Source organism: Podarcis bocagei, assembly GCF_964188305.1.
Source record: "Podarcis bocagei genome assembly, chromosome: 9".
Classification (NCBI taxonomy): domain Eukaryota; kingdom Metazoa; phylum Chordata; class Lepidosauria; order Squamata; family Lacertidae; genus Podarcis; species Podarcis bocagei.
In genome coordinates this window covers 11778272-11804660 of record NC_138134.1, presented here as the reverse complement: position 1 = coordinate 11804660, position 26389 = coordinate 11778272, and the positions used below count along the sequence as shown (strand labels likewise).

At 43.7% G+C, this 26389-nt stretch overlaps 1 protein-coding gene and 2 long non-coding RNA genes across 3 annotated transcripts in view; 1 reads left to right on the top strand and 2 right to left on the bottom strand.

The window, feature by feature from the left end:
* Window positions 1-26389, bottom strand: part of LOC308594654 — a 515175-nt gene that overhangs the window by 77219 nt on the left and 411567 nt on the right. The window lies entirely within an intron of this gene.
* The window catches only part of LOC308594684, a 186878-nt gene that overhangs the window by 67050 nt on the left and 93439 nt on the right, over window positions 1-26389 (bottom strand). The gene's annotated exons all lie outside the window — the stretch shown is intronic.
* Window positions 15532-26389, top strand: part of DHX15 (DEAH-box helicase 15) — a 45293-nt gene continuing 34435 nt past the window's right edge. The window contains exons 1-2 of the mRNA XM_081207691.1: window positions 15532-15716; window positions 25744-26086. Of these exons, the coding sequence (XP_081063817.1) occupies window positions 15643-15716; window positions 25744-26086 (417 nt within the window). The 5' untranslated portion in view covers window positions 15532-15642. The remainder of the gene's footprint in view (window positions 15717-25743; window positions 26087-26389) is intronic.

The following is a 26389-nucleotide window of genomic DNA, read 5'->3' as shown; positions in this document are numbered from 1 at the left end:
TTTCAATTTAATTTTATTCCCCACTAGAGTATAGTGGTACCTCGGGTTACATACACTTCAGGTCACATACGCTTCAGGTTACAGACTCCGCTAACCCAGAAATAGTACCTCGGGTTAAGAACTTTGCTTCAAGATGAGAACAGAAATTGTGCTGTGGTGGCGCAGCGGCAGCAGGAGGCCCCATTAGCTAAAGTGGTGCTTCAGGTTAAGAACAGTTTCAGGTTAAGAACGGACCTCCGGAAAGTACTTAACCCGAAGTACCACTGTATTTTCTGTCGAGCCATCGTCCTGGTCTGCTTTTTGTCCCATTGCTCTTCTTAAGCAACAGCATGTAAAGAGGTGCTTTTAATTCGCTCCAGCAATCCAGACCTCAGAGGGCCAGATCCATTCAGCACATAGGAATCATAGAATCATAGAGTTGGAAGAGACCACAAGGGCCATCGAGTCCAACCCCCCTGCCAAGCAGGAAACACCATCAGATCACTCCTGACATATGGTTGTCAAGCCTCTGCTTAAAGACCTCCAAAGTAGGAGACTCCACCACACTCCTTGGCAGCAAATTCCACTGTCAAACAGCTCTTACTGTCAGGAAGTTCTTCCTAATGTTTAGGTGGAATCTTCTTTCTTGTAGTTTGGATCCATTGCTCCGTGTCCGCTTCTCTGGAGCAGCAGAAAACAACCTTTCTCCCTCCTCTATGTGGCATCCTTTTATATATTTGAACCTGGCTATCATATCACCCCTTAACCTCCTCTTCTCCAGGAAGCCGAGCTCCTTCCTGGGTTACCTGCATTGAGAAAACAGGCACTGCTGTCGGTCCTCCAAAAGAGGGCAGGCTCTCTCCTCGGCTGGCAGCTTGACCTGCTGCTACAGTTTAGGCACCGGAGAACGAATCCTGCTGCCAAGTTTTAAAAATAGCAACAGGCCACAGGACTGGGAAAGCGCCACTTGTTCCGTTTCTCTGGGGAAAGTTAGCTACCTGATTTTCCTGTCCTTTTGAGGCGCTCTAGGAAAAAGTATGCGATGAAAATTAACTTGCAGAAGACTGGGCTTATAAGGTTGAGATTTTGCAGAATTTTCTCATCAGTTCAGACTCGTTTCATTTACTTTTGTTTTAATTTGTGCGTACAGGAGACTGTGGCCTGGTTCTCATAAACAGTAAGTGTATGTCTGGAGAGAATAATAATAATAATAATAATAATAATAATAATAATAATAATAATAATATATTATTATTATTATTATTATTATTATTATTATTATTATTATTATTATTATTATTATTATTATTTATACCCCGCCCATCTGCCTGAGTTTCCCCAGCCACTCTGGGCGGCTTCCAATCAAGTGTTCAAAACAATACAGCGTTAAATATTAAAAACTTCCCTGAACAGGGCTGCCTTCATATGTCTTTTAAAGATAGGATAACTGCTTATTTCCTTCACATCTGAAGGGAGGGCGTTCCACAGGGCGGGTGCCACTACCGAGAAGGCTCTCTGTCCCTGTAACCTCACTTCTCGCAATGAGGGAACCGCCAGAAGGCCCTCAGTGCTGGATCTCAGTGTCCGGGCTGAACGATGGGGGTGGAGACGCTCCTTCTGGTATACTGGACCGAGGCCGTTTAGGGCTTTCAAGGTCAGCACCAACACTTTGAATTGTGCCCGGAACCGTACTGGGAGCCAATGCAGATCTCTCAGAACCGGTGTTATGTGGTCCCGGTGGCCACTCCCAGTCACCAGTCTAGCTGCCGCATTCTGGATTAATTGCAATTTCTGGGTCACCTTCAAAGATAGCCCCACGTAGAGCACATTGCAGTAGTCTAAGCGGGAGATAACTAGAGCATGCACCACTCTGGCGAGACAGTCCGCGGGCAGGTAGGGTCTCAGCCTGCGCACCAGGTGGAGCTGGTAGACAGCTGCCCTGGACACAGAATTAACCTGCGCCTCCATGGACAGCTGTGAGTCCAAAATGACTCCCAGGCTGTTGCGAGTGTCTCTGTTCGAATGTTTCAGTGCTTCTCCATTCAACACCAAAGCAAACCAAAATCCTGCATATAGAAAACTACTAACCTTGGGGAGGCGTTCTGGCCTTACCTTTTTCCTGACAGGTTAGTTTTCTATGTGCAGTTAATACTTTGGTAAGAAGAAGCATTAAGTGTGAGTCTCCACTTGCAGTTTGAAATGAGTGGTACAGTTCTTTATTAAAAATATTTATATCTTACCTTTCTGCCTTTTAAACGACTTTATATGGCATATAAAATCATTGATTTTCTATCATTTTCTCATAGCATCCCTAAATCCCCAATAGGGATGGAAGGATCCACCAATTTTGGTTCTTTCTGTTTCTCATGTTTCTAATATTAAATTCAGTTCTCCACGTTTTGCAGCAATTTACAGATTTTTTTTTTAAAAAACCATGAAAATTCATCAGCATTTAAGTGCAAATTTTTCCAAATGAACACGTTTTTGCATGCCAAGTGTATACATTTTTGCAAGCATCCTCCCTTAATATAATGCATTTTTGTATGTTACTTTCACTAATATCTTCATTTTTATGCACACTCCCCCCATATATTATTTTTGTAAATATTTTTTGGCTGGCGGGCGAACTGCATTGCAAAATTCAGGTAGGTTCCAATTTCAAAGGATAGCTGTTTTTCCGTTCACATTCTGGGTGAATGTGACACATTCGGCTTTGAACACGTACCAAATCATATTTCTTCTCCATCCCTAGTTTCCAAGATGCTCACTTCTGAAACATTATATTAAAAAGGTAAAGGGGACCCCTGACCATTAGGTCCAGTTGTGACCGACTCTGGGGTTGCGGCACTAATCTCGCTTTATTGGCCGAGGGAGCCGGCGTACAGCTTCTGGGTCATGTGGTCAGCATGACTAAGCCACTTCTGGCGAACCAGAGCAGCACACGGAAACGCCGTTTACCTTCCCGCTGGAGCGGTACCTATTTATCTACTTGCACTTTGATGTGCTTTTGAACTGCTAGGTTGGCAGGAGCAGGGACCGAGCAATGGGTGCTCACCCCGTCGCGGGGATTTGAACCGCCGACCTAGGCTCTGTGGTTTAACCCACAGCACCACCTGCGACCCTAACCCAAGGGTAGAACCCTATTATTAATTCACAGTGTGGGTGAGTCAGTGAAGGAATCTTACCCAGGACTAGTGACAGACCAAGGATACCCCCATTATAAAAAATGTTTATAAAAAAATATACAGTGTCTGTTTTCAAACAAGCAACACCAGACCAGAAGTGACATTAGAAACATGAACAGGTTTAGTAAAACAAACCCATATGGCTTAAGAAATCATTTCCCCAGGCACTGCTTGTAAATAGGATATAATGAATTGGAAAAAAATGTTTAAAATAACTTTTGTAAAAACAAACAAACCCAGAAGCCTTTTATTAGGAATTGAAGGTACCGACATTCCACAGGAAGAGAAAAGACTTTTCATGTATCTGACAACAGCAATGCGGATGCTACTAGCCTGGAGATGGAAAGAAGACAAAGTCCATACCAGAGAGGAATGGCAAATAAAGCTGTTGGACTATGCCGAAATGACAAAACTGACTGGAAGGCTCAGGAACCAAGAAGACCAAAACTTCAACGAAGAATGGGAAAAAATTATAATTTATCTAGGAGACCACTGTGAGCAGGATTTTAATAACACTTGTAACGTAGCGAATATTATGGATAATATGGAAAGATATAAAATATGGACTATGAAATAATATGCAGTTGAGAAGGTGGAAAATAGGATCCATGGAGGGGAAGCTGAGAAGTCTAGAGATTTGGAGAAATCTCTAAAAAAAGAGATGCAATTTGGATTGTTATAATTCTATATATGTGAAATAAAATAAAAATTATTATATATGTAAGAAGGAAGGCTTGGGCGGCGATGAGTTGGGGCGGCACCTTCCCATTTCATATCAGGTGATGAAACAGGAGGGCACTGTCTTTGCCCGTCCCTCAAAAATGCCATCTAAGAAGAGGAAAGGAATTCCTGCAGCAGGGGACTGTCCCTCCCCTCCCCTTCTAGAATGTACAGTCTGTAAAATGGAAGTGTTATGTACTGCCAACCTTCCGATCAGCAATCCCATGGCTCAGTGGTTTACACCACAGCACCACCCTCTATATAGAGTGAAGACACAGCTTTTTCTCGGTGTTATGTACTGAAGTTCTCACCCTGGGCCAGCAGGGGCATACTGTAGATAGTTATGCAAATGAAGGATCGAAAGTGACGTTCAGTGATTGGATAGTTTTAGAAAGTTGTTACAGTAACGTTGTACTGGAGCTCTATATAAGCCTGCTGACTGAACCCTTCAGCTCAGTTCTGTCCTGGCCTGTGAATAAACAAGAGCTGTTTGAAGAATCGCTGTGTCGTCTGATATGTTCACCCACAACTTAACAGGGAGACCCTGCAGTATGAGGAGACCAGTCTTATAGCACACAGTCAACCCAAGTGGAGGTGACGATCTTCTTCTCATTGCCCCAGCCCCATCCTTGAAACTACAGTCTGTAAAGAGGAAAGAAGGAGACACTCTAAGCAGAAAAGGAGGAGAGAACTGCCTTCTACGGAGCTCATTCACAGGGTCGTCTTAAGCATATGTGGCGCTGGGCTGCAAAGATCCACCCGGCGCCCCTAGGTTGCCCAGAGTTGTTGACCTTTTTTTAGGGGGGGGGACCCCAAAGTTGTTGGCTTTTTTGTAGGAAATAGTTGTTTACCTTTAGAACAGTTGTGGGACACAGGGACTCACAGCCCCAATCAAAAGGGGTGCCAGCGTCCCACGCACAGAGGCGTACGAAGGGGGGTGCGGGTTCCATGCTGGGGGGACAAAATGTCGGGCGGCACGCACACTACCAAAGAAATCTAACAAGCAAATAGAAAGAGAACCTACCCAATTGGTGCTGACCAAACCCCACCCCCACTTGCATGCTATATAATGATGATGATGATGATGATAATAAAAATAAAAATAAAAATTTTATTTATATCCCGCCCTCCCCAGCCGAAGCCGGGCTCAGGGCGACTAACAACAATAAAATAGTACAACATTCTAAAATCATTTCATTATACAAGTAATTCAAATCAAATTGATGTCAACCATTGGGCTAGAGTTCTGTGAAGATTGCCAAAGGAGGGAGTCAGGCTGTGCCCTGACCAAAGGCCTGGCGGAACAGCTCTGTCTTGCAGGCCCTGCGGAAAAGAACATACAGTAAGTTTCACTATCCTGTTACCCCTCCCGCCTTCTTCCCCAACCCTATGTTTTATACAACACTAATGCCTCATATCAAATGTAACTGATTTGTAGAAAAGACTTCATAATCTGAAAAATGACACAATGCACGTACTTCTGTAAACCAAGAAAACCTTTAATAAAATTTATTTAAAAACTAAAAATAAAAATAAAAACTGTATATGGGGGTCAGATCTTAGTTGGAAAATACATGTATTTCATTCAAAAGGTTCTAGGTTCAACCCTGGCATCTCCCAGGGTTGCTCTTAAAAAGCATAGCTGTCAACTTTTCCCTTTTCTTGCGAGGAATCCTATTCAGAATAAGGGAATTTCCCTTTAAAAAAGGGAAACGTTGACAGCTATGCTTAAAAAGACTTCTGTCCAAAATCCTAGAGAGCCACAGCTTATTAGCTGACTGACAGCATTAGGGCTTTGCAGGCAGAAAGCCCCTGCAGTAATATGATTTTTTTTTAACCAACTATTATCTATTCATGTTTCCTTGATGTTTTTAATAATGGGGTTTTTAAAATACTTTTACTGATATATATTTTTTGTATTTTGTAGTATACCACCTTGATATACCTTAATGAACATGTGGATTATAAACATCTTTGAACAAACAAACAAACATGATGCTAGGCTTTGTCTTAGTTCCCCCCTTTCACCTGCTATTAAAAAACAACAACCCATAAATGTTAATTGCAATTAACATCACATTTAGTTTGGCCCTGATGTAGGCAAAGGTAAAGGGACCCCTGACCATTAGGTCCAGTCATGACCGACTCTGGGGTTGCGGCGCTCATCTCGCTTTATTGGCCGAGGGAGCCGGCGTACAGCTTCCGGGTCACGTGGCCAGCATGACTAAGCTGCTTCTGGCGAACCAGAGCAGCGCACAGAAACACCGTTTACCTTCCCAGCAGAGCGGTACCTATTTATCTACTTGCACATTGATGTGCTTTCGAACTGCTAGGTTGGCAGGAGCAGGGACCGAGCAACGGGAGCTCACCCCATCACGGGGATTCGAACCGCCGGCCTTCTGATCGGCAAGTTCTAGGCTCTGTGGTTTAACCCACAGCCCCACCCTGACATACAACTATGTTTAATTTGTATTTTAAGTTCCTGGCAGTTAAGGAAGCAAAACTAAATTATTTCCCGGAACAACCAATGTCTCAATCAGTTAAGAAGGCAGGGCAAGAATGTGAAAATAAACATATAAAAATTATAATGTAATATAAAATATAATATAGCTTAAAGCTGCTAATACTTCCCTTTAGTTGAAATCTAACATAACACAGCTATTTCTTGTTATATGGGAGCCTGCTCCAGGCTTCTTACGATCACCCTCTGTTTTCCGCTTTTTCCTTCCTGAAATCACTGCTTGTAAACAACAACAAGATGGGGCTCTGTTGCAGCAAGTCCCAGTCAATTAATTAAGCCGGAGGCAACTTGAGAGAAGCCATAGGGAATCCAGAGCATCTCTTGCGTCGGATAAGTAGCTGATGGCAAGGGAGATGTGCTTGTTTCTCTAATGCTGGCCTTCCCAAGGATAGATTGCAAAACAACACATCTTTTTAAAAAATTGGCCTTCTGTTCCGGTTGGTGTCAGTTGCCATTTCGTTGCTGACTACCTCCCTATATGATACCTCCTTATGCTATGTGCCTCTGTAATCCATGCTGCAGTCAGAGTTTGTACTGAAAATAAATTAATTGTGCCCATGTTTGCCAGCATAGGAACTTTAACCACTTGCAGGTATGTGCCAGGATTAATTAAGGGACTTGCAGATAGGCTTTTCTGCTGTAAAGCAATAATAATAATAATAATAATAATAATAATAATAATAATAATAATAATAATAATAATAATAATATACTGTTATGTACTGAGTTGAATAGGATCCAAACTGCAGCAGTCTGATTGGTCCTAGAACAATAGGATCCAAAAGGCAGCAGTCTGATTGGTCCTAGAACAATAGGATTCAGAATGCAGTAGTCTGATTGGTCCTAGAACAATGCAGCACTATGATTGGTTGGCAGGAACCACCCAATCATGCTCCAGATAGAAGTGAATCCACAACCTGATTGGCTTACAGTAGAATTCTGGAATTAGCCAATCATGTGCAGCCCATTGTGTAAATAATGTATATAAAGTAGATACTTTGAGGGGACATTCATTCATTCCTCCTCACCACTATGAGCTGAATAAAGAGCATGAAATCACTTTGCGACTCTGAGTATATTTCATATACCCTGCCCGGGACACGGGTGGCACTGTGGTCTAAACCACTGAGCCTCTAGCGCTTGCCGATCAGAAGTGGTGAGCTCCCATTGTTCAGTCCCAGCTCCTGCCAACCTAGCAGTTTGAAAGCATGCCAAAAAGTGCAAGTAGATAAATAGGTACCGCTCCGACGGGAAGGTAAATGGTGTTTCCGTGAGCTGCTCTGGTTCGCCAGAAACTTACTCACTATACAGTGGTACCTCGGGATAAGAACTTAATTCGTTCTGGAGGTCCGTTCTTAACCTGAAACTGTTCTTAACCTGAGGTACCACTTTAGCTAATGGGGCCTCCCGCTGCCGCTGTGCGATTTCTGTTCTCATCCTGAAGCAAAGTTCTTAACCTGAGGTACTGTTTCTGGGTTAGTGGAGTCTGTAACCTGAAGCGCCTGTAACCTGAGGTACCACTGTAATTAGCTGGTGGTGGTAAGGAAGTGCAAAGTGTAATGATGTCAGAACATGAGAGAACTTGGGCTTAGTCTATGCATACCACAATATGAGGTGGTTTGAGGTGCTAGAATGGGCTGCATCTTTTCAGATGGGGATGACATTTCTGAATAATCCACTGTTATAAATTCCGCACAAGCAAAAAATCAACAGAGCAGGCAAGGAACTGCACCAGAACCTTTCCTCCTGACAATGCTACTTTCCTGTTTGCAGGGTGATGTTTTGTTAGGGGAACATTCAGAAATTAAATCCCTCACCTGTGCTCTTTAAGTCCATTATACTACCTCTGCATTCCTTCTGATCCTGCTGTATATGCAGAACTGGCCTAACTACAAGATGTCAGGAATGGTGAGCTGTTTTCAGTAGCAGTCCCATGTTTCTTGTAGCATTTAATTCAGCCTTGGCCACTTATTAGCACTGATGAGTGTATGCTAATCTTCTCTCTTTGCAGTTTTTCGAGACCTTCAAAAATAAACCAGAGAGGAAGAGAGGAAGAGAATTTAAATGAAGGATGGTTGCTATGAGCTAGGGCAATTTCCACTGAAAGCCTGTGGGAAAATAAGCCTATTTTTTTAAGTGTCCAGAAAAGTAGATTTGCATGATAAATGACTTCATATAAATGGCTGGCATTATTGATAGGTGTTGACCCTGCCCAAAATTAGGAACCATTAGTGTAAAACCAGCAGGCAGCTGAAAATACATTGTGTGAAGGAAGTATTGTGTTAGGATGAAAGATCTTGATTCACATGAATTCCAGAAATGAGAATTCATCTCCGTGAAGTAAATCATTGGCCACTTACTCTGGTGTCATCCCACTGAAACTGTTGAGATATAGAAATATTCTGTTATCTGTCACCTAGGATTCAGACTCAGAAGTGCAGCCTTAACTTATGGGTGCCTCTCCAGAGTAAATTTGGTGGGATTTGCCCCATGGTAACTGTGCATAGGTGTAGATTTACTTCAGCAAACAGCCCTACTCAAGATAATGGGACTACTTATGTGGCAGAAAAATGAGGTCAAGTCTATGGCTGTGATCCAGATAATTGTGCGTTCCGCAGAAGGCTTTTCAATTGCTGCTGAATTGCAGTTTTCAAAGTGTGATCAGGACTGGAGAGCTGGAGCAAGCAGATACCTAGGCTAAGGCTGGGAGTCTCCTTCCCTCCATTTTATTTTATTTTTTACTGGTTTAGTAGAACATGCACAAAAGCCTAAACATTTGTAGGTTTGCCAGATCTCTTGAGGATCAAACCCTGAGATGCAGGGAGTGGCTTCTGGGAACTCAGAAGTGGCACCTGACAGAATGAGGAGAGAATGGGCTTTGGTGAGACGGGGCAGATTCCAGTTTCTTGGGTCAGAGAATGGTAACACTGCGGTTCAGGGAATAAGCCTGACTGTGCCTGGTTCTTGAAGCCAAAACAGCTGGGCCATGGGAGTTGCAAGATCTCCCAATGTTTTCTGTAACATTTAAAAGTAGTTGTAAAGGTAAAGGTAAAGGTAAAGGGACCCCTGACCATTAGGTCCGGTCGTGACCAACTCTGGGGTTGCGGCGCTCATCTCGCTTTATTGGCTGAGGGAGCCAGCGTACAGCTTCCGGGTCATGTGGCCAGCATGACTAAGCCGCTTCTGGCGAACCAGAGCAGCGCACGGAAACGCCGTTTACCTTCCTGCCAGAGCGGTACCTGTTTATCAACTTGCACTTTGATGTGCTTTCGAACTGCTAGGTTGGCAGGAGCAGGGACCGAGCAACGGGAGCTCACCCCGTTGCGGGGATTCGAACCACCAACCTTCTGATCGGCAAGTCACCCACCAAGTCACAGCACCACCCACATCCCTGTTTCGAGGGGTACATCCCATTAAAAAAATGTAGCGGGTGAGAATTTGAACCCAGGTCTCTTCAGTGCAAGTCCAGCCCTGGATTCATTCTACTCAACTGGTCCTCGATCACTCCTGCTCTCAGTTTTCCCTACGGTTTGGGTTGTGCGATTAGCCTGGGGATATTTTTCTCGCCATTAATTTGTGGGAATAGATTCAAGTAGAAAGTGGTTCATGAAGAATGCTGCTCTCTATTTCAAGCATCAAGGCATGCGATGCTATTCCATTGGCCTAGTTTTCACAGGTGCTGAGAAACCATACCTTTGCTATTAAAGTCAATGGGAGCTGTAAGTGTTCGGCTTCAGCGTTTTCAAAAGCCCAGGCTGTTCATGTCAGCACAAAACAGTTAACAATCATTCTCTAGTCTCCTATAGCACAGCTCCCAACAGAGAATCGTCTGTGTAAATAAAGCGGCTTTTTCCGTTGCTTGTAATTACAGATCATAAAGCTCATGTATCACAGATACCCCCAACTGGGTAAGATTAGCTTTTTTTTTTGGCCTCTCCCTCTTTTGAGTGCTTCATCTGCAAGTTTGACAATGTTTGTTCGCTGTGGCATCATTCTATAAATTCAGAAATATACTAACATGATAGGAAATATTCTCTCTGTGTTACGCATAGTGTACTGATCTTCAAAGTTAATTTGTTAGCTTGGCTTCTAGGGACAAGGGTGCTATTTCATGGACAGTCAAGCTGGAATGCAGATCACCTCTAATTGTCAGAGCGGATACAATTCGATCACTTCTTGTGCAGAGTTTACATTTCAGAGATGATGTGTATACACAAAAATGCGTATACCCAAACCACCACCCATAAACCTTAGAAATTAATAAATGGCAGGATTTTGATTATTTGGAATATGAAGGGAGAATACAAGATACAGAGGAATTCCTGGGCTAGCCTGTGCAAAATGACCTGGCCAAGCTAGGGCCATTAAGAAACAATACAGTAGTACCTCGGGTTACATACGCTTCAGGTTACAGACTCCGCTAACCCAGAAATAGTGCCTCAGGTTAAGAACTTTGCTTCAGGATGAGAACAGAAATCGTGCAGCGGTGGCGCAGTGGCAGCGGGAGGCCCCATTAGCTAAAGTGGTACCTCAGGTTAAGAACAGTTTCAGGTTAAGAACAGACCTCCGGAACAAATTAAATTCTTAACCTGAGGTACCACTGTATAAGATGCTTTAGCAAAAAGCATCATCTAAAGCATGGGAAAATATGGTAAGTCATGGAAAAGGCATTGGGAGCTCTCCTTCTCTCCAGGCGCACAGCCCTGATTCAGTTTTTGGTCCTCTACAACTACTTTTGGGACGTGGGTGGCGCTGTGGGTTAAACCACAGAGACTAGTACTTGCCGATCAGAAGGTCGGCGGTTCAAATCCCCGCGACGGGGTGAGCTCCCGTTGCTCGGTCCCTGCTCCTGCCAACCTAGCAGTTCGAAAGCACGTCAAAGTGCAAGTAGTCTACCAATACTGGAATTCCTCTGCAATAAGCAGATGCTTATAAGCAGATGCAATAAGATAAGATGCAATAAGCAGATGCAATAAGCAGTACTGGGTTTGTTGGGGGATTCATCTGTGACGGCATGGCCCAGGAAATAAGGTCAGGTCCATGCATTAACTGAGGTCATAGGCATGCCATATATTTCAAGTGCATGGCTTGCCCCCAAAGAACCCTGAGAACTAGTTTGTTGCTGTTGCTCTGTGAGGGATAAACTGATTCTAGCACTTGCTTAAGGATTATTTCCTGTTCTGGTCAGTATCAGCTAATTATTCACTCTTCCCACATCAGAAAGATACAGACCAGCCTCCAGCACATTTGGCTTCATTAATCTACCAGGTGTTTCTAATTAGGTCACCTATTTGGCACTGTCTTAGTGTCACAACATACACACAGTTGTTACTAGCCAAGCAAGAAAGGACAGTTCAAACGAAACTTAATTTTCAGCTTGCCAGCAGGCTTAACATATTGGTGTCAAAGTACTCCTTCTTGCATTTGAACAAAAACCAGGTTAATCACCTTAAACCACGGGTGACCAATCTGTGGCAGGGGATTTCAGCATACCTGTATGAGGTCTTTGCGGCAGAGACACTCTTGCATGCCTCTGCTACGCCGTCACAGCAAAAATCTATCAAGGCATGAGAGTTTTCATGTACACTGTTGAGTGCATTGCTGTAGAACTGCCTCATAGTTTGGCACATGCCCCAAAATAGCTACCTTTGCAGATTTCAGCAGTGGAATAGATGCTATACTAGGTAAAACAAAAATTAAAAAGGTAAAGGTAAATGACCCCTGGATGGTTAAGTCCAGTCAAAGGCGATTATGGGGTTGCGGTGCGCATCTCGCTTTTCAGGCCAAGGGAGCCGGTGTTTGTCCACAGACAGCTTTCCAGGTCATGTGGCCAGCAGGACTAAACCGCTTCTGGCGCAACGGAACACCATGATGGGTGCCAGATCGCACAGAAACACAATTTACCTTCCCACTGCAGCAGTACCTATTTATCTATGTGCACTGGTGTGCTTTCAAACTGTTAGGTTGGCAGAAGCTGGGACAGAGCAAGGGGAGCTCACCCCGTCACACAGATTTGAACCGCCGACCTTCAAATCGGCAAGCCCAAGAGGCTCAGTGGTTTAGACCACAGTGCCACCCACATCCCTTTACCAAGCTATACTAAATGTACTGCTAAAGTCATAGTCAAATAACAGCCTGAGGAGTCATGTATTGTGTGCTTGGGGTAATTCTGTTTATAGTCTCTTTTCTCAGCCCTTGGCCATCATGACTAATTGCATTTTGCTGGGAAGATTGGCTGTCTGGACATGGAGATAGTTAATCCCTGCCTAAGAGAATGGGGGTGTCCCAAAGAAGGCAATTTTGAAGCTACTCCTGGAGGAGGAATCATTAGTCTATCAGATGGTCAATATTATCTTCTCAGGTGTGTGATGGTCAATTAGCTCCAGGCATTCTCTAATGAATCTGATTATCTAAACCTCTTCAGTCCAGTTTTCAGCCTGGAATTGAAACCGAAAGAGCCTCTTTGCCCTTTGCCCCCATAGATTACTTTAGTCAGGAAACGGAATAGGTCAGTGGTGTCCAAACTTTTTTCAAAGAGGGCCAGATTTGATGAAGTGAAGGGCCGTGGGGGCCAACCAAAGTTGTTGACTTTTTTATTATTTTACCCCAAAGTTGTTGAGCTTTTTTAGGGTTGGAGTTGTTGAGGTTTTGTTAGGATTTCACCCCAGGAAATAAACTGCCACAGGGGCCGGATTAGGCCCCCGAAACACACTTTGGACATGCTGGACTAGGTATTGTGTCCTTCCTTGTTCCCCTGGATTTCTTGTATCTCATTACTTTTGACCATGGCATCCTACCCAGTGATTTTCTTCTAGAAAAAAAGGTGACAGTACTCATCATGAAGTTGTTACAGTAAGTGCCACATTTTTAACCAGTGCTTTTCTTCTATAAAAAAGGGTGCTGGTACTGCATACACTTGAGTTTCACCAGAAAAAAAGGACTGATCCTACCCTACTTCTTGTTTGCGATGGTAACTCTGGAGCAGCTTGGTGCCTATCTCACTGCTATATAGAGCAGCTTGGTGCCTATCTCACTGCTATATAGAGCTAGGAAAGTTCATTTTTTAACAGGAACTAGTTCTCTTCAAGTTCAAGATGTCCAAAAAGTTCATGTTTTCCCCTTCATAAAACAGAATAGTAGATGAACTAGTCTGGTTCATGTTCCTTTCATAATTCAGTTCAAGTTCATCCAAACGATCCTCGGCAATTTCGTTTTCAACATTCAGAATATTACGAGCTCCTTTGTGGAAGGATAAAACACACTTATATTTAAGAAGACTAAGAAAACATCAAGCCACACATGCAGTGATTGTGAATTGCTTATTTTTCCTAACAATTATTATAGTTAAGCTTCGAGGCCAAAAGAGTCTAAGCAGTAAAAAATACATGCAAGAGAATGAAGCTGAAGGTGAACTAGAAAGCATTCAAAATTTTACCTCAAAATGAACTTAATTCACTTTCTGTTCAGTTAGTAATTATGGAAAGCACTTTAGGTGAAGTTCAGATATTTTTGAACTAATTCAGTGAACTTCATTGAACTAAACTAGTTCATTCCAAGCACTGCTGCTCATTTTCAGCTGTTGCTCTGCTCTTTGGCCAGTAGGAAATGGACAATTTTTGTAACAACTCCTCTTCTTTAGTCGAAATAAATAAAAAAATGGTCCAGTAGCACCTTAGAGACCAACTAAGTTTGTTCTGGGTGTGTGCATGCACACGAAAGCTCCCAATTTTTAAATCTGTAGGCTGCCTTAAGTTCCTGTCAAGGTAAGAGGTAGGTTATAAATAAACATATAATAATAATAATAATAATAATAATAATAATAATAATACTTTCCATTTGTAGGTTAGATAAATGCACCAGTTCTGGAGGCCTTCTTATCTGCGCCACAGACATTGCCCATTAGACAAGACTATTACCGTACTCAGAAGCAGCAATTTGAAATACAGAGTGGTAAAAGTTTGCCCACAGCCTTTCCATTTGTCTTCTGCCTCAGGTTTCATCCATCGTTATTACTCTAGAGAAGCACGTTCTTTCCCCCTCCTTATCTGTTTATGTTACGTGTGGAAAATAGAGGGAAAGAAACGCTTAATTCATAGAACAGTAGAGGTGGAAGGGACCTCGATCGATCGTCATTTAGTCCAAGCCCCCTGCAATGCTCTCGAACCCACAACCCTGAGAGATGGAGAATCTGAAGGCAGCCCTGTTTAGGGAAGTTTTTCATCTCTGATGTTTCATCGTGCTTTTGATATTCTGTTGGGAGCCGCCCAGAGTGGCTGGGGAAACCCATTCAGATGGGCGGCGGATAAAAAATATATGATGATGATGCCTCAACGGAGGCCTTGCGAGTTTTAAAAGCCAAATCCTGGACTTGAGAAGGATCTAACAAGGAACCTTATACGGCACGAGCCACAGAAAATAACAATTTTGTTGTTGTTTTTCCAAAAAAAATTATTGGGTTTTCACAACATTATAAACAAACACATAAGACAAACAAACATAAATCATGGCCTTATTGAAAATTATTAACATTGTTAAGTGACTTCCTTGCTTCCCCTTGGTTGAATTTCATTGCATACCCTTTTAACGGTTTTCCAAATCACAGTTCTTATAAAATGTAACTTAAAACAATAACATCCTTAGATCTTCACATGATGAAATTAAACATATTAATTCATCACTTAACATAAATAAAATCCTGAGCCAATTAAGTATCTGCAAGCTGTTTTCAGTTCATTTCACTTAACATATTTAACTAAGGACTCATTAAATTTAATCCACTCTTCCTGATACGCAGCAAATAACAAATTTGAGGCGCCTCCAGGGTCGCCTATTGCGCACCCCTAGGCTTGGATGTGAAGGCACAAGCATCTGCCTCGCGAATAAACGGAAGGTCATAGAGGGCTGGAGAAATAAAATGATGATGTCTGTATTAAGGACCCTCCCCTTCATCTATAGCGCCCGGCGGGCCGTCTTTTTATTTTATTTATTTATTTAAAAAGCAGAAGGGAACCATGCGCATGCCGGAACGCCAGTGCTGCGGGGGTGAGGTTTCCGGCCGGAGCTTTAGCCCCAGCCGTACCTCCTCCTCCTCTCCTCGCGGCTGCTGAGGCCGCTTCCTTCCGGCCGCCATTTTAGCTTGAGCTTTCCCTTGCCTCTCTCTCTCTCTCCCCATCTCCCTCTCTCTCTCTCTCTCTCTCCGCGGCCTCCTCGCGGCCGCCTGCCCTGCCGCCCCCAGCCATGTCCAAGCGCCACCGCCTCGACCTCGGGGAGGACTACGGCTCCAACAAGAAGCGGCTCGCCGCCCCCGATGGGTAAGGAGGAGGAGGAGGAGGAGAAGCGGCGGCGCCTCCCCGCTCGACGAGCACATTCCTGCTCTCCGGCTCCCTCAGCGCCGTTGTTCGGCGAGGAGGCCGCGCTGGGCGGAGGAAGCGGGCGGGGAGCCGGCGGCGCCCAAGGCAGGCGGGCCCCTTCTCCCCGCCGGACGCGCTTCGGCCTCCCCGGAGGAGGCTGGCCCGCAGCCAGGCCGGGCCGGCGGGCCCTTTGTGTCCCTCGGCCTCGGCGCTGCCAAGCCTCCCTTTCCGCGCGGGCTCCCAGCGCGCCCCCGGCTCCCCGCCTGCTCGCTCTTAAAACCGCCAGTTCTTCGTCGCGGCTGCTGCTATTATTATTATTATTATTATTATTATTATTAATCTCCCTCACGACGGGAAAATGCAAATTCTTCGCCGCGGCTGCTGCTATTATTACTATTATTGTTGTTATTATTATCCTCTCCCTCACGACGGGAAAATGCAAATTCTGCTGCTATTAATGTCAATAATAATAATAATAATAATAGCAACAGTAGCAACGAAGAATTTGCATTTTCCCGTCGTGAGGGAGATTATAATTATAGTAATAATAATATCATTTCCCTCACGACGGGAAAATGCAAATTCTTCATCGCGGCTGCTGCTATTATTACTATTATTGTTGCTATTATTATTATCCTCTCCCTCACGACGGGAAAATGCAAATTCTGCTGCTATTAATGTCAATAATAATAATAGCAACAGTAGCAACGAAGAATTTGCATTTTCCCGTCGTGAGGGAGATTATAATTATAGTAATAATAATATCATTTCCCTCGCGATGGGAAAATGCAAATTCTTCGTTGCGGCTGCTGCTATTATTATTATTATTATTATTATTATTATTATTATTATTATTATTATTATCTCCCGCACAACAGGAAAATGCAAATGAGAATCGACTAAAATATGGGGGCGGGCAGACATAATCGATCTCAAGACTCACCGTCTGAATGACCATGCCCATCCACTTTAGGGGGAGCCAGCCTCCTTAAATATATATTTTTTTTTTTTGGTGGGGGTGGGGAAAGAAAGGGACCTCGGCCCTTAGGAGTTGGCTCTTATGAGGAGAATATAAAATGCATAATAAATCGAAAGTTTTGTGTTCCCCACATACCCCCCCCCCCCACCTGCCATATTTGCTTCAGCCAACTAAAAGACCAGCAGGGCTTCAGAAAGCACATGGTTTGGTTTTTCTCTGTTGTGGGACTACAATTCCCATCAACCCTAGCTAAGCAAGGCCAGTGGTCGGGGGTGGTGGGAGTTGTAGTCCCCACAATAGCTGGGGGGGGTTGCAAGTTTGAGAAGCACTGAATTGTAGGGGGTGTTGCTTACCCATTGTGCCAGTTTTATGGAGAAAGGCTGTACAGTGGATGCTTGGGTTGTGAACGTGATCTGTGCGGGAGGCACGTCTGCAACCCACAGCGCCGCATTGCGCACGTGCGGGTTGCGATTTGGCGCTTCTGCACATGCACAAAGCGTGATTTAGTGTTTCTGCACATGTGCAAGCGCCGAAACCTGGAAGTAACCCATTCCGGTACTTCCAGGTTTTGGCGTGTCCGTAACCCGAAAACGCGCAACCTGAAGCATCTGTAACCTGAGGTATGACTGTAGTGAGAAAACCAGGGTTCAGCCTCTCTTCCTTGTGCAGCTGGGAAATGTTTAGAAATCTGGAGAGCCACTTCCATTTCAGTGTGGACACAACACTTACGTGGGTGGGGGGAATAGATTATTGTTCTAACAGAGGGTAGCTTTGTTTTTCTTCTTCTGCTTTGGAGACGAGCATGTTTCGTAGATAGGAGCCCACTTCACCCAGTATTTTACGTTACGTTGTTGGGAGTGCAGCTATCATTGTCCCTGACCATTGGGCCATACTGACTGGGTCTGATGGGAGCTGCAGTCCCAACAAGTAACAGGAGCACCAGAGGTTCCTCACCTTGGTAAGTGTGCGCACACATGTATTCTCAAGTACAGTGGTACCTCGGGTTACATACACTTCAGGTTACAGACTCTGCTAACCCAGAAATAGTAGCTCGGGTTAAGAACTTTGCTTCAGGATAAGAACAGAAATCGTGCAGTGGCGGCGCAGCAGCAGCAGCGGGAGGCTCCATTAGGTAAAGTGGTGCTTCAGGTTAAGAACAGTTTCAGGTTACGAACGGACCTCCGGAACAAATTAAGTACGTAACCAGATGTACCACTGTACAGAGATAAAAGGGAGTGGGGTGGGGGGGAAGGTGTGTTGTACAGAGTTAGGCAGAACGTTTAAAATAGTGACGTGAGTGGCTTATGGTCTAAACCCTGACTATTGGTCCTGATAGCTAGGGATAATGGGAGTTGAAGTCCAACAACTGCTGGAGACCCAAGTTTCAGAAAGGCTTCTTTATCCTATTACTGCTAAGTTCACTCAGGAACCTTTGGTGAGGGACTTTGTTGAAGTACAGGCTATGACTATTTTATGGTCTTACATGTGTTCCCCCGGGCTTTCAGGATCGTTGCCTGTATTTAATGTCCATTGGATAACATCCACAACACAGCCAGGATATGGATATTATGTTGTTCTGTGTTTTTATGGCATATACCGGGCATTTTCCTTTTGCATGTCACTTTATTCATGAGCGAAAACATTTTCATATGTTGCACAGATTCTGCATAGGGCCTTGGTTATACTAGACACTGATAGTTTGATGTTGAAGCCAGTCATCAGGACTCCATGAATTCTTTTGAGGGAGGCCAGTAACACTGTGTCCTGGAAGCGTGGGGTAACCTTTAATAATAATAATTCTGCAAAGATCTTTTCATAAATGGAGAAGAGCCAGTGCAATGCCAATACAGATGGGGGTCTTTGTATGTCAACAGAGTGAATATTCCATAACACTAGTGCCCCCAATACAAAAAGGCTTGCCTCTGCATCACCGCAAGCCAAAAATCATTAGGTTGTGGCAAGACTAATTGGGAACCATTTGACCTTAATCTTAATGCCCTTAACAAGCTGTTGGGTAAGGGGGAGGATTCTGTCATTCAGGTAACCTGGTCCAGAATTGTTTAGGGCTTTGTAAGTATATAATATGATCTTGAAATCATTTTAATGGCTAATAGGCAGTTAAGATCCCTGAGGATAAACATGATATGTTTTCATAAGGGCCACCCCTCAGACTCTGGCATTATGGACCAGCTGCAGCGTCTGGACCATCCATAAGGAAAGCCCCATAAGGCTTTCACAGTAGTCTAAACATGGGGTATTCCTGTCCAGTAAAATGACACAGTTTATATACTGGAGGAAGCTGGCAATAGGCACTCTTTGCCATGGAGATCACTGTGTGTTTGTTCCATCAGAGGGAGTGCAGTCCCATCTAGAACAGCCAAAATGCCTCATTCTCTGACTGATAACTACTACTGATCATGTCTCTGACGTAAAGGTAAAGGGACCCCTGACCACTAGGTCCAGTCGCGGATGACTGTGTTGTGGCGCTCATCTTGCTTTACTGGCCGAGGGAGCCGGTGTACAGCTTCCAGGTCATGTGACCAGCATGACTAAGCCGCTTCTGGCGAACCAGAGCAGCGCACGGAAACACCGTTTACCTTCCTGTCGGAGCGGTACCTATTTATCTGCTTGCACATGACGTGCTTTCGAACTGCTAGGTTGGCAGGAGCAGGGACCGAGCAATGGGAGCTCACCCCGTTGCAGGGATTCGAACCGCCGACCTTCCGATCGGCAAGCCCTAGGCTCAGTGGTTTAGACCACAGCGCCGCCCACGTCCCTTGTCTCTGACTTAGCAGTATTCAATTTCAGTTTATTAACTTAAGTTGGATTGGCAGCTATTGTTGTTCATGAGTTGGGATAGCCTGGCTTCAGTTGTTCATGCTCTTGTGACGTCCCATCAGGACTACTGCAATGTGGGGTTCATGGGGCTCCCCTTGAAAATAGTCCAGAAGCTGCAGCTAGTAGAGAAAATGTCTTCTATGTTGGTAAGACGTGGCGCTGGCTGCTGTTGTGCTACCAGACCCAATTCTAGGTACTTGGCACTTGGGTAAAGGTAAAGGTAAAGGTACCCCTGCCCGAACGGGCCAGTCTTGACAGACTCTGGGGTTTGTGCGCCCATCTCACATCTATAGGCCGGGGGCCAGCGCTGTCCGGAGACACTTCCGGGTCACGTGGCCAGCGTGACAAGCTGCATCTGGCGAGCCAGCGCAGCACACGGAACGCCGTTTACCTTCCCGCTGGTAAGCGGTACCTATTTATCTACTTGTACCCGGGGGTGCTTTCGAACTGCTAGGTTGGCAGGCGCTGGGACCGAGCAGCGGGAGCGCACCCCGCCGCGGGGATTCGAACCGCCGACCTTTCGATCGGCAAGCCCTAGGCGCTGAGGCTTTTACCCACAGCGCCACCCGCGTCCCCTTAGCACTTGGGTACTAAGCCTTAAATGGGTCCAAGTACCTAAAAGAAACCTCCCCTGGAATTACTTGCATGAAATACATGCCCAACAGACTGTTGGAGCAAATTCCCTCCCCCACTGAAAAATGGTTGATAATATGCTTACGAATATTGAGAGGCAGGTGGAATTTAAACTTCCATCTTGCACACTGGTTGTATAGATCTGCACAGTTTCAGTGATGTAGCTTAAATGTTGAGTTGTGTGAGTGAACAAGGTTGCCTGACAGCCAGGTTCCTATTGTAACTAGGATTGGTGTTTGGTCAGAAAAAAACTTGGTTAATGGACCATTCAAATATTCTGAAATATTTGGGGGGGGGGGGCGAGGGACAGGAAGAGTGATTTGGGTGGGGAAGCTGCCGGAGGGTGGTGCCCATGATACCCTCTCAAAATTCCTAGTGACCCACATCCTCAAAATGATTGGGAACCCTTGCTTTTGTACACATTTGTGTGTGCTGTGACATCAAAAGTGGTTTCGGCTGGAGCATTTTTAGGCATTTCATCTTCCACTTCAGCCAACTGTCCAAGAGGGTAAAATTTTGACTGGCTAGTACAGGCTGGGCAGCTGATTTGCCTAGACTTGCACCAGTTTGATGGCGGGTTGTATATGTTTTATGCTTCTCTGAATTTTGTATTGTTATTCCTGTTCAGAAATGCATGTAGTGGGGTTTGTTTTTTTTGCTATATTTTAATCCTTCTTTTCCCCCACAGAGGTCAGGGTGATATATGAGCATTTGTCACAGGAAAGTTGTAAGTCAGGGAACGTGTGCACATTAATGAGAAACTTACAAAGTCCTGAAAGGTGCAGGGCTTGGGAACAAGGGGCTTTCCATTGTACTGTGGCTACCAGATGATACCACAAAAATGTCACTGGCCACTTAGCAAGGACATTCTTAACTTCAGGGAATATTTGATAGAACATACATGTGGCCATATAATAGATGGTTGGTTGAATATTCCAACCATTCCACCATGCTATACAGGAGGGAGATGGAACTCCAGGGCCTCTCAATTCACTCTGCTGACATACCAACAGCTTTAGGTTCTTACCAAATCATTCTATTTCAGCTGGTCAGTGCAAGAGTTGGCGCCTGAGCATGCTTCTATCTCCCTCCCTCCCTCCCTTTTCCATTTGTTTTGTGTATTTTAGACAGTAAGTCTTAGGACAGGGACTGCCTTATCATGGAAGCCTTTTTTTGACTGAAAAGCAGAACAAAAATAGGTTTAAATTTTTATTTTTTTTACCACTATCCCAATCCTGATTTACAAAACTGATGCTTCTTAGTAGTTAGCTGTTAGTTATTCACTCCGAGCAAATGGGCTATTTTGAGGATGCTACTTTCAGACCCACAACTCTATTTGGTTGCTGGTATTCACACAGTCCACATGTAATGGAAAAGTAATGGTTCCCACCATGAAAGCAAGTCGCCGGGAGCATGCCTTTCCACTGCAAAAGGAAGCAGCTTCTGCTATGCAGCAGTGAGGAGGACACTGAAAGTTTCTATTTTATTTTAAACTAACCAACTTGGGGGAAATGTGGTCTGCCCAGGTGTGGGCAAGCTGTGTCCCAAGAGCTGCATGTGGTCCTCAGTCTAATTCTCCCTTTGGGGATGCCCAGAGTGAGAAGGAGAGTGGAAGGTGAGGAAATATGGAGGGTACACCAGAAATGGATGTCACAGTGGGAGAAGGATAGGAAATCCTCTGAAAGTGATTAGTTCAGACCTCTGGTAAGAGCAAGCTGTCCTTTGGCAACTGCTGGGCAAGGAGGGGAAGGGAAGAGAAAGAAGGAAAGCGGGTGGCAGAGAAAGGAAGAAAAGATGACCTCATCCACTTTTTATTCTGGTTTTGCACCCGCTTCTACCTTGAGAGAATGCAGACCTTGACAGAAAAGTGTTTCCTCTCCCTAGTTTAGTGGCCAGTAAAAAGAGGCCAAAATTAAAGTGTGGTGTCAAATCCTCATTTGATCTCCAACCATAGTTTAAAAGAATCACACTTCCCTAAGGCTCACAGTTGTTCTTTGTGTTATTGAGAAACAATGATTTCCTATTCTGTTTCAACAGAACCAGTGGGTATGTAAAAGGTATATTTAGAGGTGGGTAATTGACTCTTTACCCACTTGCATTGCATGTGGCAATGCCATAGTTTGCAGTAGTTCATACTCATGTGGTAATGTTGATGTGCTGCTGTACTAATAGAACAGGAGTCCCCAACTTGTGGCCCATGGGCTGGAAGCGGCCCACGGAGGCTGTTTAATCGGCCCATGAGCCGCCCCTGAACTGAGCCTCCCACTTGGCGAGTCCCCATGTGCTGCGCTAAACTGGCGTGGCACGGGGATTCTCTTCCATGCCGCCAGAAATTGCTTCTGCGCAGGCACGATTTTCAGCGTCTTTGCATGCGCAGAAGTGATTTTCGGCGCTGTGGACATGCGCAGATGCGATTTCCGGCGTCGTGCTACGCCAGCCCAGGGAGGATCTCCACGGGAGTGATCCGGCCCATGCCCGATAAGCCTTGCCGACCCCTGTAATAGAACATCCTGAGTCTACTCATTTTGGTTGCACACAACCATACATACATAAACTGGTATAAGTGGAACAGTTTCTGCAGTTGGTCCTATATAGTTTTCTTATTTGAAATACTTATATATCACTCGGCAGGTGGATTTCACAAAGTAATTTTGTTTCCTATCAGTGGGGTCCCTTCTTGGTATGGTGACCCTCAAGTCCAAATGTGCTTGGCATAGTGACCCACTGTTTTATTGTCACATCAATTTTTGACCATCGGTCTTCAGCAGCCATTGATTGTGTGCATTTTAACTACAAGGTTGCCTATTTTATAACCATTACTTGAGGCATCCAAGAAAAAAATACTGAACACCCCTACTGTATTAATGTGGAATTTTTTGAAATATTTATAGTGCTTACAAAATTATTCAGTTTTTTTATAGGAGTGTAAGAACACCAAGCATCTGATAGCAAGATATTGCTTCGTAAGCTATAAAAAAATTCTTAAAACATACAGCTGCACAGGCAGTGCTAGATATAGCAAACTTGGAATATTTTTAATAGTTTTATTCACTATAAAGTCCATTTTGGCAAGTGTAAGTGGTACGGCTGTGCTTTCATTTTGCCAACAAGTAGGTCAGTGTGGGGTTTGATGATTGTGAGACATAGTCTCAGATCATTATTAATGTATAAGATAAAGATATTATTTCTTATTTCAACTAAGCAAACTTCAGATTACCCTTGACTTAACTATTGGCTAATCCTGGCAGTAGATCCAGTGACAGTTTGCCACAAGGTGCTTGTAGGGGGAGTTGTTTTGAGTGACTATAACAGCTTGCCTCTTATGGTGTGAGTGTCTTGTGATGAACTGTTACTAGATCTGCTGCCAGTCGCCAAGCATTAAAATATAAGACTCAAACCTTTCTGCTGTACAGTTACAAGTGTCAACACAGCGTTACAATATGCCTTTACCTTTTAAAAAATAATATGCCAAGAAGCTATAAGCGGTATTCATCATACTAGTTAAGGATTAAAAGCCATAATTATCTGGGTTATACTTGTAAAGACTGCAACCCATTAGCAGAGGCATTGCAACCAACTAGCAGGTTGTGACACACAGGTTGGAAATACTGCTTTAAATGGCTTCAGCAAACAGCTAGAGTGGACTTCGTACTTCACATTTGTAACTGCGCACCACCTAAAAAGTAAGGAGTAGCACTAACAATATTTTTATGTATGTATATATGTATGTATGTTATAGAATAAATCAAAGGAAGTTATAGTATCAGTTTATCAATACTATACTATCACCAGTGCATAACACTTGTATTTAAAGCAGGATGGTCATCTTAGTCAGTTGGTTGAATTTGCATTGCAATATAAGCATAATCTTGCCTTTAGATCATGTATATGTGAGTGTTGTAGTAGCATAATCTTACGTAATTCCCTCTTTTGTCTAGGAGAATAGTAAAAGCCTCTTTTAAGATGAGACTTACCAAGAGAGAAGTTAAAACATCTGCTGCCTAATTAATCAGCTCAACTTTTTGATTGGTCAAAATACTTATGGTAAATTAAATGTTCCCATCTAAATTTAAAGGCATTTTCCTGGAAGTTAATGCCACATATAATATCCATCAGTGGTTTGAAGGAGGTGGGTTGAACTAGGTTGTGTCTCCATCATAGTTAGTTAACAGCATCACCACCACTGATTCTTTGTTTCATCTACTTTGTTGAGCTTTTCTCATTTCCTGGCTCTCTTTCAACATCTATGGAAATAACTAAAAGTATCCCTGTTTGGAAAGATGAGGATAAAAAGCGTCTCCAGGTCTGACTGCTAAGATACCCAGTGATATACTCATCACTCATATTCTATTGCTGTTGATATTATGCTGGTCTATTATGGTGTATACTCGTAGTAAGATTTAAAAACTTCTTTGTTTCTACCACTAGTCTGCTGTCAAAAACTGGTTGCTTATATGAATAGTATTTTTACTTAGAAGCAGATACTCTTTTCCGCATTAGCAGAGAATAGCTCCACACAATACTACCATATACATAAAACATGGGGTTGTTGCAAAAGATGCTATCCCATATCCCTGGTAAGATTCCTTTTTCTGTGTCATTGTCATATTGTGTCTTCCACTGACATCTTTGGCTTGGAAGTGGGGAAAGAGACCCAAACACAAATCCTTAATTTTACAGTTGCTCCCGTGTCTTTAAGCAAATTGGAGTGCAAAAGGCAGATGGTCTTCATTAGGAGAATTCTTGGATTGTGGTGCTAGGTAGTATATAGGCTGTATATCGTTGGATGTGGGTATTCTCTTATAACAAATTTAGTATGCAGGATTGTTCAAGAGATCTATGAATTGAAAAAAAAAAATCAAACTTGATTTATATCAATAATATACATATCCACATGACCAGTTTGGATGCTTTTCAGTCGTTTCTCCAGTGATTGCAGACAGCTTCCCTTAAACACAAGACCACTGCAGATTGGCTCTTGAAACAGGCAATTTTGGGTGTGTTATAGATGTGCTCTCCATTCATGTGGAGCAATGGTGAAGCCCAAGAAACGTGGCTAGTGCCCTGATTGTGCACCCTAGAACACCTGTAGGAGTCATGTGCCTTACCTGGGATTCAGTTGTAGATATATGGAGGTTCCTTGGCAGATGTCAGTGTGGAAGGAATTTCCTCGGGTTGGGGCGTTTGAAACCCTGGCACTTAATTCCTGAGTGCTTATCTGCTTCAAATAGAAAGCTTTCATGCCCTGTATTGGTATTTTCAGATTTGCAAAGCAAGGCAGAACAGAAATTGAATACCCTAATTTTTATAGGCTTAGTTCATGACGAAGCTGTTCTAAAAACCCAGAATGACTTGTCTATCCTCGGTTATCATCATCATGGCAAATCATTCTAGAATATCTTACGTAGAGGGAAAGGTAATCTAGAACCAATAGAAACATGGGCTTGTTTGTTTCCAATAAGGAAATTTTGTAATAGAGAGCCTTTACTATGGTTATTTCAATGTAACTTATTTTTCTTTGTCCTGGAAATCATTTAGGAAGGATCGAGATCGTGAACGGGATCGTGATGACCGGTCCAAAGACCGTGACAGGGATCGAGATAGAGACCGTGACAGGGAAAGAGATAAGGAAAAGGATTTACGCCCATCAACCAATTCTGCACTCCTTCCTGGTGTTGGGTTGCCACCTTTAAAGCCAGCTGTCCTTCCACAGGGTATTAATCCATTTACAAATCTACCACATACACCTCGTTATTATGAAATCTTAAAGAAACGACTTCAGCTCCCGGTCTGGGAATATAAGGAAAGATTTACTGATATTCTGATCAGACACCAGTCTTTCGTACTTGTTGGTGAGACAGGTTCTGGCAAAACAACACAGGTAAGTTATTTTTTCCAACCTTTATTCATTTGTAAAGATTTTGTGGTGTGCGGCAAGTGTTAAATGTTTGGAAGGATTCTGTGAAAGTATTAAGTGTTGTACTAGCAATATTTCAGTGTCCTTAACGAAATTCGTTGTGCAGTGACACATCACAGGTCTTACCCTTTTGAGCAAGATCTGTTTAATGAACCTTTCAGTTGCTTAATGACTAGAAAATGATGTAATGAGATTTCACTCTCCTCCCCCACCTCTGGTAGTCTGTCTGTCTCTTCAGGGTCTGTTACCTTTTCATAAAAGGTTCAG